Here is a 12164-nt window from a genome sequence, read left to right as displayed (position 1 = left end):
AATAATTAACATTTTTAATGACCCTTCTCCTTCACATTAATTTAGAAGAAACTCTACTTTGCAACCTAAACAGATATGCTATCTTCTGTCTAGAGTGTTCACCTGCATTGGGACTTGCAGTTAGTTACTAAATAGACTGATCTTGTTGTTTTCGTGGAATTTTTCAAGGTTTTGATAACACTGTACTGGCTGGGAAGAAAGGCACAAAGTAACCCGTACTATAATGGACCCTATCTTAATTTGAAAGCATTTGAGAATCTTTTAGGACAAGCTCTGACTAAGGTAAGGAAGACACATCTGGGTGAGATAACTACTGTTTCTAATACTAGTACTTTCTCCTTCTTTTCCCCACCTCCCTGTATCCCTTTCCTTCCACTTCTCTTCCTTCTTCCCCTCTTGTAGCAAATATGGCAGCTTCTGTTATCTTTGCCCCACTCTAGATTGTGCGGGTAGAAAGGGTTATTTATGTGCTGGCTTTATATGCCACCACCAAGGAGTGAGTGAGTCTAGGTATTTATTTCTTAGTTTTAGGCAATTCAATGACCTACTCATTTTCTTCATTTCTAAGGCGTTTGATATAACTTAACTCTTCCTATATTGAGGAACTCAACCTGCAGTGGAGAGGTGCTTCAGAACTATTATGTGTGGGAGTTACTCAGTTTCTCTATTTTAATATCTTGTCACGGTTGTTATATTTCTAATGCCCATACTCCTGTTTCCCCATGATTCTGCCATATTGCTTCTATTTCCTAGAGAGGGTAAATGCTGTTACGTGAAACATGATAAGGGGTTTAAATTAGAGACTTTTGTTTTAGACACATTTCTAGTCCTTTGTATCTTGGAGTCTGTGTTGCAGCTTTTGGATGCTTAAGGATTGTGTGAGGGGAGTCCAGTGCCAGGACTGACCATAGTTGTATCAAATTTTCATTTATAAGATCCAAATGGGAAAATTAACTTTTCTAGGGGGATGTTTATCCAGGGGAATTTGCAGTGATCAGAAGAAAATAGGTAGCTAAAATAATATGCCATCATCTAATTAATAGTAGTTGCTCCATGGATTTTTATGATGATTAAACGACACTGTACCAAGAAGGTATTTAACATTAGTCTCTGGCACATTGTAAGGATGTAATAAATGTTAGTTACCATGATTGGAAGATAGAAATTTTAGGTTAGGATGAAAATAAGCACCTTGGCTCACTTCTACTCTGATCTTCAAATACTTTTGTCTGAGCCCAGCCACATACATTGTAGAAAGATGAGGTTATGGAGCTTAGAAAGTTAAGGTATTCCTTCTTGATTTTTATTATTTTTGAATTATAGAGAGTTGATGGTACTTCACTCAAATTTCTTGAAACAGTTTATTCAGGTTACAGAGTTATCCCGGAACAAGCATTGTTCTATATGTTGGGAGAACACTCACAAAAGGCCCATCCTCCTAGAGCCCCACTGCCTGATGGAGACAGATGAGCAGATAGGTCACTGCAGTGGGAGAGGATAAGGCTGTGACAGATGAATGTGCAGGTGGCTTGGGACATGAGCAGAGCCTTGCCTTACAGTTATGCCAGCTAAGAAAACTTCTAGTTAAAAATAATATGGGACTTTGGCTCCTCTATTAGTGCTCTCTTAGAACCTTTGGTTCTTTTTATGGCAGTCTGACTCAGGTTGAATAATCCTAGTACAGCATTTGTGCTGGGGAATGCTTTATTCAAAGCTGTTTCCTGTCACCAGTGTCAAAACCAGAGTAGGTAAAACATTTTGATAGATAAAACTACAGCTCTTCCCATTCCATTATTATGGAGTGGGGATGGCCATAAGCAGTGTGGAAATATGTATGATCACTGTTTTGCATCTGCTCTGTTAACAGTCATTGTGTTCAAGTGTTTCACACTGAAATAGATAATGCTTGATAGATTGCCCAATCCAAAGCGTCAATTAAAAAGCGCACTTGATAAGCCATTGTATCTGAGTCATCATATAAGCTGGAGGTGACTCATTTTAGGTGACTGGTCAGAGGGAAGTCCTCATAAAAACCAGGTACCAGGGCCAGACTCGGGTTGTTTTATCACTGAAGTGGCCCATCGTCAATAACTTGAACACTTTATGAGGTCAAAAATCATCTTACTCTGTGTCGAGGACTCTGAGCCTCAACAGTACGTATCTAAGCAAACTGATGGGTCTAAAGTTTTACTTAACATTTTAAAAGTCTTTTTATATTTTGAGAAGTATTTTGGAAGTATTAACACTAGTCCAGCTTCCCCATCTCCTTGGAAATGAGGTACAAGGTGTAGGTGCTTACGTTTTCATGGCAGAATGTCAACTCTGACACCGGGGTGTTTGGCATCTAACGTATATGAAATCTCACATAAATCCACTAGATCTTATGGGTGCTTCGTTTTTGGTCAGAGAGTTGAATCGAGAATCGGCAGATCCAGTCTCAGCCAAAAGTATGCCCAGGACCACTGCCAATTATGCATCGTACATGTTCTTGTTTCAACTTTATCCATATGTTGAAAATGTTCATAACTGAAAATTGAAAGAATTGTACTGACTCAACTATTAAAATCTTCCCAGACTGTCTTTACATGTCTACCCATTCATCTGTTTTTACTTAATCATTTCAAGGTAAATTACAGATCTCTCACCTCTAAAAACTCAGCATGCATCTCTTAGGAGTGAAAATATTCCTCCGTATAGCTACAATGTCTGTTATACTGAAGGAAATTAATAAGTGTTCCCTACTATCTAATATCAAGTCCATATTCAAAATTTCCCATCTGTCTCCCGAATTTCTTTCATGGCTCATTTTATCTGAATTCTGATTTAATCAAGATTCACATGTTACATCTGGGTGTTAGGAATTCCTACATGCTTCACACTGTCTCTGTAGTTGGCTCATCTGCAGCTAGCATTTCTGATTTGGACACTAATGATAAAATCACCTTCACTGTAGGAAAAAGCCACTAGATATTCTTTGATTATTATATATTGGGACTATGAATTTTATTGAAATTCTAATTTTAAAAAGTCCAGTTTTATTTTGATATTAACATTTTCATAGAGAGATGTTATTCAAAATAATGCTTTATATATATAAATTTTAAAATTTTACTTTTAAATAATCTCTGCACCCAACTTGGGGCTCGAACTCACAACCCCAAGATCAAGAGTCACATGCTCTGCCGACTGAGCCAGCCAGCCTCCCCCAAAATTATGCTTTTAAATTAAGTTCTATATAATTTATAAATCTGTGGCTAATCTCGTTTGTCATATGTCTATATATCTCTTACATGAGCCAAACAAATACTTATTTAGATTCAAGGAAAGTAAATTTTGAATGCCCACAAGCAAGTCTGCCTTCCTTGGCTCAGATCTAGGTTTTGTAATCAGTGAAAATGAGTGAATTCTGTGATGTATGTCTGCTGCCCTTACTCTTCCTTCTGTTTTTAAAGTTTTTTGGTAAGAAACCGTAAGTTACAGTGACTTTATTATAAACCCTTCAAATATTTCCTGGAGGTATGCTGACTATAATCTTATTAACTCACCTCCCTTTGGATATCAGACTTAAGGTTGGCTTTTTGCTTTGACTCCTTTCATGTTTATTGCCAGATAACTATAAATAATCATTGATTTTAGCAGTTGAATGTATTATTAGCTTTTCTTCTATTAAAATGTTCCCCCCTTATTTTTAAACAAACTATACTCTTTTATTAAATAATATTGAATACCGCCTTTTTTAAAAAAATGCCTCCTTATTGTTACATAGGTGCCAAGTATTGTGGGAAAACATTTACAGATTTATACTCCGATTTTTGCCAGATTTTCTTTTTACATTACACAGGGTGAATCTCATTGCCTCACCTATCAAACATAGCACGGCTTGAGCTCTGCAAGTAAGTAATGACTGATTACATGTTTGGAAGTTTATGGTAACTTCTTTAAAAACTTTTCCTTTAGGCTCTTGAAGACTCCAGCTGCCTGAAAAGGAGTGGCAGGGACAGTGGTTATGGTGATATCTGGTGTGCTGAACGTGGAGAATTTCCTACTTCTCCAGGCAACCATAAGCGAGAAGATTCGTTCGAAAGCTTGGACTCTTTGGGGTCTAGGTCATTCACAAGCTGCTCCTCTGATATCACGTTGAGAGGCGGACGTGAGGGTGAGTTACATTTTTGACTGTCAGTTTATGTTTTGTTTGTCTGCATGTTAAGAGAAAGTTGGGAATGGTAGAGAGTAGAAAAATGGAACAAAAACTATTTGGGCAAAAATTTTACTAAGATGTGGATTTTCATAGAGACTAGAATATTGGGGGTTTCTTTTTCTTTCTCTTTCTCTTTCCCTTTCTTTTTGTTTCTCATTCCTTTCTCACTGTATCACCACCAGAATGGTAATGGTTTCATTTTTTTTTTTCTTTCCATGTTTAGAGGAGAGTGGGGAGACCATTAGCTGTGACCTGTTCAATCAGTGATAATCTATCCTAATTCTCTTCTCTCCAGATTCAGGTTTAATAATCTGTGCTCTGAGGCCTATTCACAGATATATCTACACATAAAAAAAAAAGAAAGATTCTATAAAAGTCTGTTGTAGTTCCTGGATAATTTTCTCCCCAAAAGTTAAAAAATTTCTCTTAAGAAAAAGCAAGAAAAATATTTATATAGTTCTTTCCAAAAAAATGATTGTTACCAAAAAAAAAAAAAAAGCTAAAAAAAAAATGATTGTTACCTATCATGATAGAATATTATGCTAAACTTTGATCAATTAAATAGCCATACTGGCATGATGTTAGAAAACCTCTTTTGCTTCTATTAGTCCAGAGCAAATCCAGGACTGAGTGAAGAAAGAACATGTAAATGAGAGTTACTCTGTTATGAGAGGACCCTTCTTTCAAAATCCTAATATTATGGTCAAATCAGTTATTTAAATGCATGTCTTCTTCCAATGGCTATTGGGTGGTGTAAGAAATTGTACCTCTAACAATTCAAATTTGGGTTGATTGAAATCACCGGTAAAGTTTCTGGGCCTCTACCATCAACATGAAAACATTGAGAGTTCCGGTCATGAATTTGTGCTAGATTATTAGGGATTTTACTTTGCTGGTTGTATTGACAATTACATTTAAATTTTTACTTGTTTTTCCTAAGGTTCTTATTATAAAATATTTAAAACCTCAGCAAAGTTGAAAGAATTTTACAGGGTAGACCCATGTTCCAGCCACCTCGTCCTACCATGACATTGTACTGTGCTTGCTTTGTGACATATTTACCTCTTTCTCTATGCATTAATTATACATCTTGTTTTTCCAAGGTACCTCAGAGTACATTACACTTGTCCTAAACACTCAGCATACAATCATCAACAACGATCTTTGTTGTGGCTGTTCTGATGTAAATTTACATAAAAGCGATGTACTGTGGATTTTGTTTGGAAAAAGAAAATTAATCAACAAATTAAGTATAACCAACCCCCAAATTCGTAGGTTTTAGAGTAGCAGTGACATTTGAAATTTTAAAAAAAAGAGTGAAGAGCTAGCTATCTAAGAGTTAACCTTTTATAACCACTGCTGCGTTTGTTGGTTGTCTGAGTGTGACATGTTCATAGCCCAGATGACCAGTACAGTTTTAAGGAAATGAATCTGAGTTTATAATTCATCTGAGTGATTAAAGCTGTAAAAGCAGAGGCTGGAACTCTCAGTGCACTATATTACTTTGTCCTGAATGGAAAACCAAAAACATGCAAGGTTTAAATTTATATCCAGCCAACAGAGAATAACAGGGACGGATACTGAAGGCGTGTGGGAATAGACAGACTTCCGGCGCTGCCCGTATGGTGGGCCCGTGGTGTGGAATGAAAGTCCTCTCCTCAGATACTTGTTGGAGTGGATGCCTGGTACATGTGACAGAAAGCAGAAGGCCACTGTCACACAGCTTCCTGATAGTGGGGAAGGAGTTGCAGGGCTTGTCTGAAGAGGGCGGAAGTGAAGACTTAGTTCTTACAACTGAGGAAGGGAAGAAAAGCCCCCGGGCCACCCGGATGATCAAACTTTTGTAATCAGTGGGCTGAAATTCTGCTACCTCCTGGGTTGTAATCCCAAATGGATCACCACCAGTAGGATAATATTTTTAGGTTAACAGCATTGCAAAGTCAGGTTCCTTAGTTTTATAAAAAACCCTTTACCCTATCAAGAATATTTGCCCACTCTGTAGGGAACTCCACTGGACTCAAAAATAAAAAGATTTTAAGTTTAAAAATTCCAACATAAAACAATCTCCCTGTGTGTTTAAAATTTCACAGGTACAAATTGTGGCAAGAATCTTTAAGACCTTTCTTATTCGCAAAAAAATGTCATATTAAGGAGGTGGTAAAAATGAAGAACCCGATTATTGACTATTAACCCTCCTGGTCCTAGCTGATGCTTCTTCCTCTCTTTCTGCCTTTTCTCTTTTCCCCTGTTCTGGCTTCATGCTCTCACAGGGGTGTGTTCAACCGCTTCCTGTAGGTTATTCTCAGAGTTATTTACTGTAGATTTCTGGCAAGCGGGAAGGAGGAGAGCAGACTGCCTCCTGTGCAGGTTAACCCCACAGGTGTTCTGGGTGCTGGGAGGCTGCAGCGCTCCGGTCCTCAGGTACAGAGCACAGCCCCCCTCCCAGAGAGCCCTGGCGGGAAGCAAGCAACATTTGCCAACTTTCTTTACAGATACACAGAGGCAGAAGAAAAGAAGGGCAGAAAAGGGAGACAACTCAGCTTGGATCTGTAGTAGTATTTTGTAGCCTGTTTTCTTCCTGTGTCTTTAAAAAGAGCAGACTTACTTATTTTGTGAAAACAGATCGGTATTTGTATCTATCTGACCTTGAGGTGTATCAAAGTACATTCTTTTGAATTTGTGTTTGAATGATTTGGGATCAAAACACAAGGTTCCCAGTATTTCCATGGCCACTCTCAGAAAAAAGCCTTGAGTTGGGGTGCCCGGGTGGCTCAGCTGCTGAGCATCTGCCTTCGGCTCAGGGTGTGATCCCAGAGTCCTGGGATCGAGCCCCGCATCAGGCTCCCTGCTCTACTGGAAGCCTGCTTCTTCCCCTCCCACTCCCCCTGCTTGTGCTCCCTCTCTCCCTGGCTGTCTCTCTCTCTCTGTCAAATAAATAAATAAAATCTGTAAAAAAAAAAAAAAAAAAGAAAAAAAGAAAAAGTAAAAGCCTTGAGTTGTGTGTATTCATTTAGGAATGAGACTTGATATTCCTTTGGACCAAATGATTTCTAAAGTCCCAACCTCCTCTCTGATGTGTGAGTCTTGTTTGTAGGGGTCTCCCAAGGATCTGGCCGACCCCTTTGTGATGTTGTGCTTTCTGCTTCTCTTTCCATGTCCTCCCTTATCTCTGGCCTCGCAGAAATTTGAGACAACGGCGTGCTTTATTTTAAATTACAGACTTTTCCTTGAATGACTCTTTGATCTCGTTTTATGCGTGTTTGACTCGATCGCTACATTTTACTCGTATGTGTTCCATCTATAAATTTTATGTAAAGTCACAGGGGCAAGGATTGGGAAGAAAAGGAGTTCAGCGGTTAATGGGGACTTTTTCTGCTTAGAATGTACAACAGTGAAAGAATGTGTAGCGCATGCGCCTCCAGTATACAAAGCGAGTTCCTCCTAATGGATCTTATCACAACTTCATGACAAATTTCTAAAAATATTCCCCAGAGTTAGCAGAAGAGCCCTGGGTTTCCAAGGGAAAGACAAAGCAGGCATGCTGTGTGGGTTCAGTTAGACAAATGATCTGGAGAGTAAAGCAAATTCTCTTGCGTTTTTTATAGGTTGTGAAAGTGACACAGATTCTGAATTTACATCCAAAATGCAGGATTATAATAAGGATGATATGTCCTATCGAAGGATTTCGGCCATTGAACCAAAATCTGCCTTACCGTTCAACCGTTTTTTGCCCAATAAAAGTAGACAGCCCTCCTATGTGCCGGCGCCGCTGAGGAAGAAAAAGCCGGACAAAAATGAGGATAACAGAAGAAGTTGGGCCAGCCCGGTCTATCCAGAAGCAGATGGAACATTTCCAAGGTACTGGGATGCGAGCTGATGATGGAGTTTTAAAATTCAGTATGCTTTGTGAATTTGCTGGGATTTTAAATATGGGCAAAGGAATGGTTCTTAAAATGTATTTCATCGATAATAAATTTCACTAATGAAAATGTTTTCTTTTCCTTACCTATATCTTTGGTCATGCATATCCTGATGATATTTCTTCCATTTTAGAGTGTCAGCCTATGATGTGCCGGTTCTGTCTTTAGATGATTGCCTTTAGCCTATTCATATCTTTCAGCTAATTGGATGACTTCTGTTGTTCGTTGTGAGCTGTTATTTTCTTCCATTTTTTTTCCTGTCTTGATTGATCTCAGTGGACACACAGAGAATCCTTTAATTTCCCATCAAATTAGCAGAGCAGAGTGGGATTTTTCAAATCCAGCTTGCTGTCAGAAGGAGGTGTATGGTTCTGAAAGTGGTTCGGACTCCGAGGATGAACGAAGGTTGCCTGACATAGTTTTGGATGACTTAGCCAACCGTAGATTCCGAGTGAAAAAGAGGCCCGAGTGTTTCATCTCGAAAACCACCTCTCCTAGCTCTTGCTCACAAAGGTTTCCTCCTGCTGACCCATTAGCCACTGGGCTGTACGAATTGACGAGGTCAGAAAAATTCTCCGAGATCAGAATGTCTGTGATTTTAATGATTGATTTTAATACATAACACCCGAGATTGTTTGCAGTTTGTCTCTTTTTAACACATCTTATAATTATCTTTGGCCCTTGTGTATCAATCAAGCTATTCTCTAATTAAAATGAGATGCTGTTATAACGCCTTAACTTTGTTCTAGGAACTATAATGATGAGAGTGGCAACTAATTTGTCTCAACCAGTGGTATAAACTCTGTGAGCCAGAAAGCATGCCTTTTTGTTCTTTGTCACAAATTGTCATTCAGTATCTTAACTGGTTGGATGTTTTGAACAGTAACGAGAGGAGAACTTGGGGCACAAATGTGGAGAACTGGCCAACAGTACAACAAACTTCAAACTCCTCTTGTTACTTGGAAGAGGAAGAAGAAAAGACACGTATACCCAACACCGTAAAGGATGATCTTTATGTGCGAAAGCTAAGTCCAATCACACCAAACCCAGGGAATGCTTTTGATCAGTTTCTTCCCAAATGTTGGATCCCAGAAGATGTGAACTGGAAAAGAATAAAAAGAGAAACTTACAAACCATGGTATAAAGAATTTCAGGGATTCAGGTTTGTCTCTGTGCATGTTTCTGTTGTCCCAGTGTTCCTTCAGCACCCTGGCTGGGTGCATTCTCTGTGTGCTTCTTGTGAGAGAGAAGGAGAAAACTTAGTTCTCTTCAATGCCTTTAGAACCGCTAGAACTGCTTAAATTTAAACCCTAGGACTGGATCTTAGAAAGCCTTCTGCATGGCAGGATTTTCAGTGGTTGTAGTTTCCTCCAACTCTTTCTCCTTCCCTCCCTCCTTTCTCTGCATCACTCGACACTAGGAGGAATTCAGATTCTGAGGATGAGGATTTGGGCTCTGACAGAAGCTCCTCCATTTTTAGTAGAATCCAAAAAGCAAAGCATAGGCTAGACAACAACTGCCAAAGACGTTCACTCTTGCTGGAATTGGCTACCAAAGGGGCCAGGAGCTCGCGGGACACCCACGCAGCCAGGAGAAGCAGCGGTGCCACGGACGAGCCCAGGTGTACCTGTGTGCATGAGCCTGCCCGCTTTGAGTCCGGCCTGGGACACCTGTGCCGGCTGCTGCTGCTACATTAACCTCTGACCACGATGCACTGGATCTTGAAACCTCATTCGTAATATTTAGCGCAAAAGCCTAATGTATAATGTATTGCTTCTGTGGCAGCATATAAGCTTGGAAGTCTAAAATTAAATATTCCTCAGCGCAATGATGTACAAGATAGTGCACAGTTTCATGGGGCATAGTCAGTTCATTCGGAAAACTGTTTCTAAAAATCTTTTGTGAAAGTTGACCTAATTTTATGGTTGTGTTCTGTGTGGAGATGTGGAGAAAGGAAATAATTTTTAGATAAACTTCAGGGCACACTGGGAAAAGGCAAAGAAAAGATTCATCAGGGTCTTTTTTGATAGCTTCACAGCATTTTATTATTATTATTATTATTATTATTTTAATTCTGCTGACTACCTGATTGCGTAAAGTTCTTGATGACCAGCTCTTCAATCTCTGCAAGATCATTGCTGCTTCTCTGGGATGGGGACTACATCACCGTGGCTAACAGAATAAGGAAAGGGTGAAAGCAAGCGTGTGTGCGACAGGGAGGGAGGTGTGCTCTATGTTCTAGGCCCATCAGTTGGCCTGGATGGTGCCCACCTTTCTTGAGAAGTACACTCTCCACTTGCTTCTTTAAATGGTGTCCAACAAGGTCGCAGGTGATGGCATTAAAGACTAGTCTTTCTTCCAAGCAAGAATCTCTCCCACAGTACCCTAAAATAGTTCACCCATGGTAACAGGCTAGTTGATCTGCTGCCTAATTACCTTTTCAACCTAAACTTAATAAGATTCTCCCTTCCTTTTTCTTTTCTGTGCTTCAGTCAGTTTTTATTACTTCAGGCACTACAAACATATTCTGATGACATCTTGTCTTCTGAAACAAATATCAAAATTGATCCCACGGCCGGCCCAAGGCTCATCACACGCAGAAAGAATCTCTCTTCTGCACCAGGGTATAAAAGAGATGACCTTGAGATGTCAACCCTAGATCCTGACTTAGAGAATGATGATTTCTTTGTCAGAAAGACTGGAGCTTTCCATGCAAATCCATATGTTCTCCGGGCTTTCGAAGACTTTAGAAGGTTTTCTGAGCATGAGGATCCTGTAGAGAGAGATATAATTCTGCAGTGTAGAGAAGGTGACCTTGTACTTCCAGATCTAGAAAAAGATGATATGATTGTTCGCCGAATTCCAGCACAGAAGAAAGAGGTGCCTCTGTCAGGGGCCCCAGATAGATACCAACCAGTCCCTTTCCCTGAACCCTGGACTCTTCCTCCAGAAATTCAAGCCAAATTTCTCTGTGTACTTGAAAGGACACGCCCATCCAAAGAAAAAAGAAAGAGCTGTAGAGTATTAGTGCCTTCCCACAGGCAGAAGAAAGATGACATGTTGACTCGCAAGATCCAGTCTTGGCAGCTGGGGACGACTGTGCCTCCTGTCAGTTTCATGCCTGGTCCCTGCAGTGAGGCGGACCTCCGGAAGTGGGAGGCCATCCGGGAGGCCAGCAGACTTAGGCACAAGAAACGGCTGATGGTCGAGAGGTCAGAGTGTGTTTCTGCAAGGATTTTGCTTGTCATGGATGGTCTTGTGTAACTTTTCTTGTGTGAGAAAGTGGCATTGTATCGCCCAACTCTGCATGACACAAGCCATTTTGAGGCATTCTGTAAAAATTTATATTGTTGTGAGAAACCTGTGGTGATTTCTTGGAAAAAGTGCAATTCCATATTTGCACATCTCTAAATCAACTATTTGAGGCCTATTTAAAAAGGTGTAGACTCAAACCTTGCCTTTGGCCTCAAGGAAGACTATGGTACTATCTGCAACATGACGTTTCATGAAAATGTTTTCCAATTTTGTTTACAGACTTTTTATTCTCATGTTCAGGCTCTTCTGAACCAGTATGGTTGTAGTTTAGTTTTCTGTGTTTCTCATATTTCGGAATGTACGATGTATGTGTAAACATTTCCCTTAAAATATGGCATTGCAAATTTATGATTTTTGTTTTTGACCTAGGTTCCTTGGACTATCAATATGTGACTTTTTAAGTTTATAGTTTAAAATTCAGTGCAAACTTTATTAAAATGCATGAATGTTATTTGCTGTCTGCTGAATGTTACCTGTAACTATGGCCTGCACTTATGTGCTGTGGAACTTGCCATTTTGATGTTCAGCTTGTTGAACTTTGGGATGGACAAATACAAGGTTGATTAAAATCAGTAGACCCAAATCCACCTTTTATTCCTGGCAACAGGAAGCTTTCTGTTATGGATTCGTTGGTTCAAGGTAAAGTAGGAAACTCTTTATCTCGCTTAATTTGATTCCTTGACATAGGAGATCAATTAGAAATTAAGACATTATCAAGAGTATGATAAAAC

The 12164-nt window shown here is 39.5% G+C and overlaps 1 protein-coding gene across 14 annotated transcripts in view; it reads left to right on the top strand.

Moving 5' to 3' along the window:
• Positions 1 to 12164, top strand: part of LMO7 (LIM domain 7) — a 195581-nt gene that overhangs the window by 136949 nt on the left and 46468 nt on the right. For 8 of the 14 annotated variants that reach the window (XM_057307993.1, XM_057307987.1, XM_057307974.1 and 5 more), the window contains 3 exons: positions 169 to 282; positions 3958 to 4156; positions 7804 to 8056. In XM_057307993.1, the coding sequence (XP_057163976.1) occupies positions 169 to 282; positions 3958 to 4156; positions 7804 to 8056 (566 nt within the window). Of the gene's footprint in view, positions 1 to 168; positions 283 to 3957; positions 4157 to 7803; positions 8057 to 8394; positions 8680 to 9001; positions 9281 to 9538; positions 9740 to 10610; positions 11331 to 12164 lie in introns of all 14 variants that reach the window. The other 6 variants (XM_057307950.1, XM_057307953.1, XM_057307958.1 and 3 more) reach the window with 2 other exon arrangements.

The sequence above is a fragment of the Ursus arctos genome, unplaced genomic scaffold (genome assembly GCF_023065955.2).
Source record: "Ursus arctos isolate Adak ecotype North America unplaced genomic scaffold, UrsArc2.0 scaffold_10, whole genome shotgun sequence".
In the NCBI taxonomy this organism is placed as follows: domain Eukaryota; kingdom Metazoa; phylum Chordata; class Mammalia; order Carnivora; family Ursidae; genus Ursus; species Ursus arctos.
The sequence above is the reverse complement of the archived record's forward strand: the minus strand, read 5'-3'. Positions and strand labels throughout refer to the sequence as shown.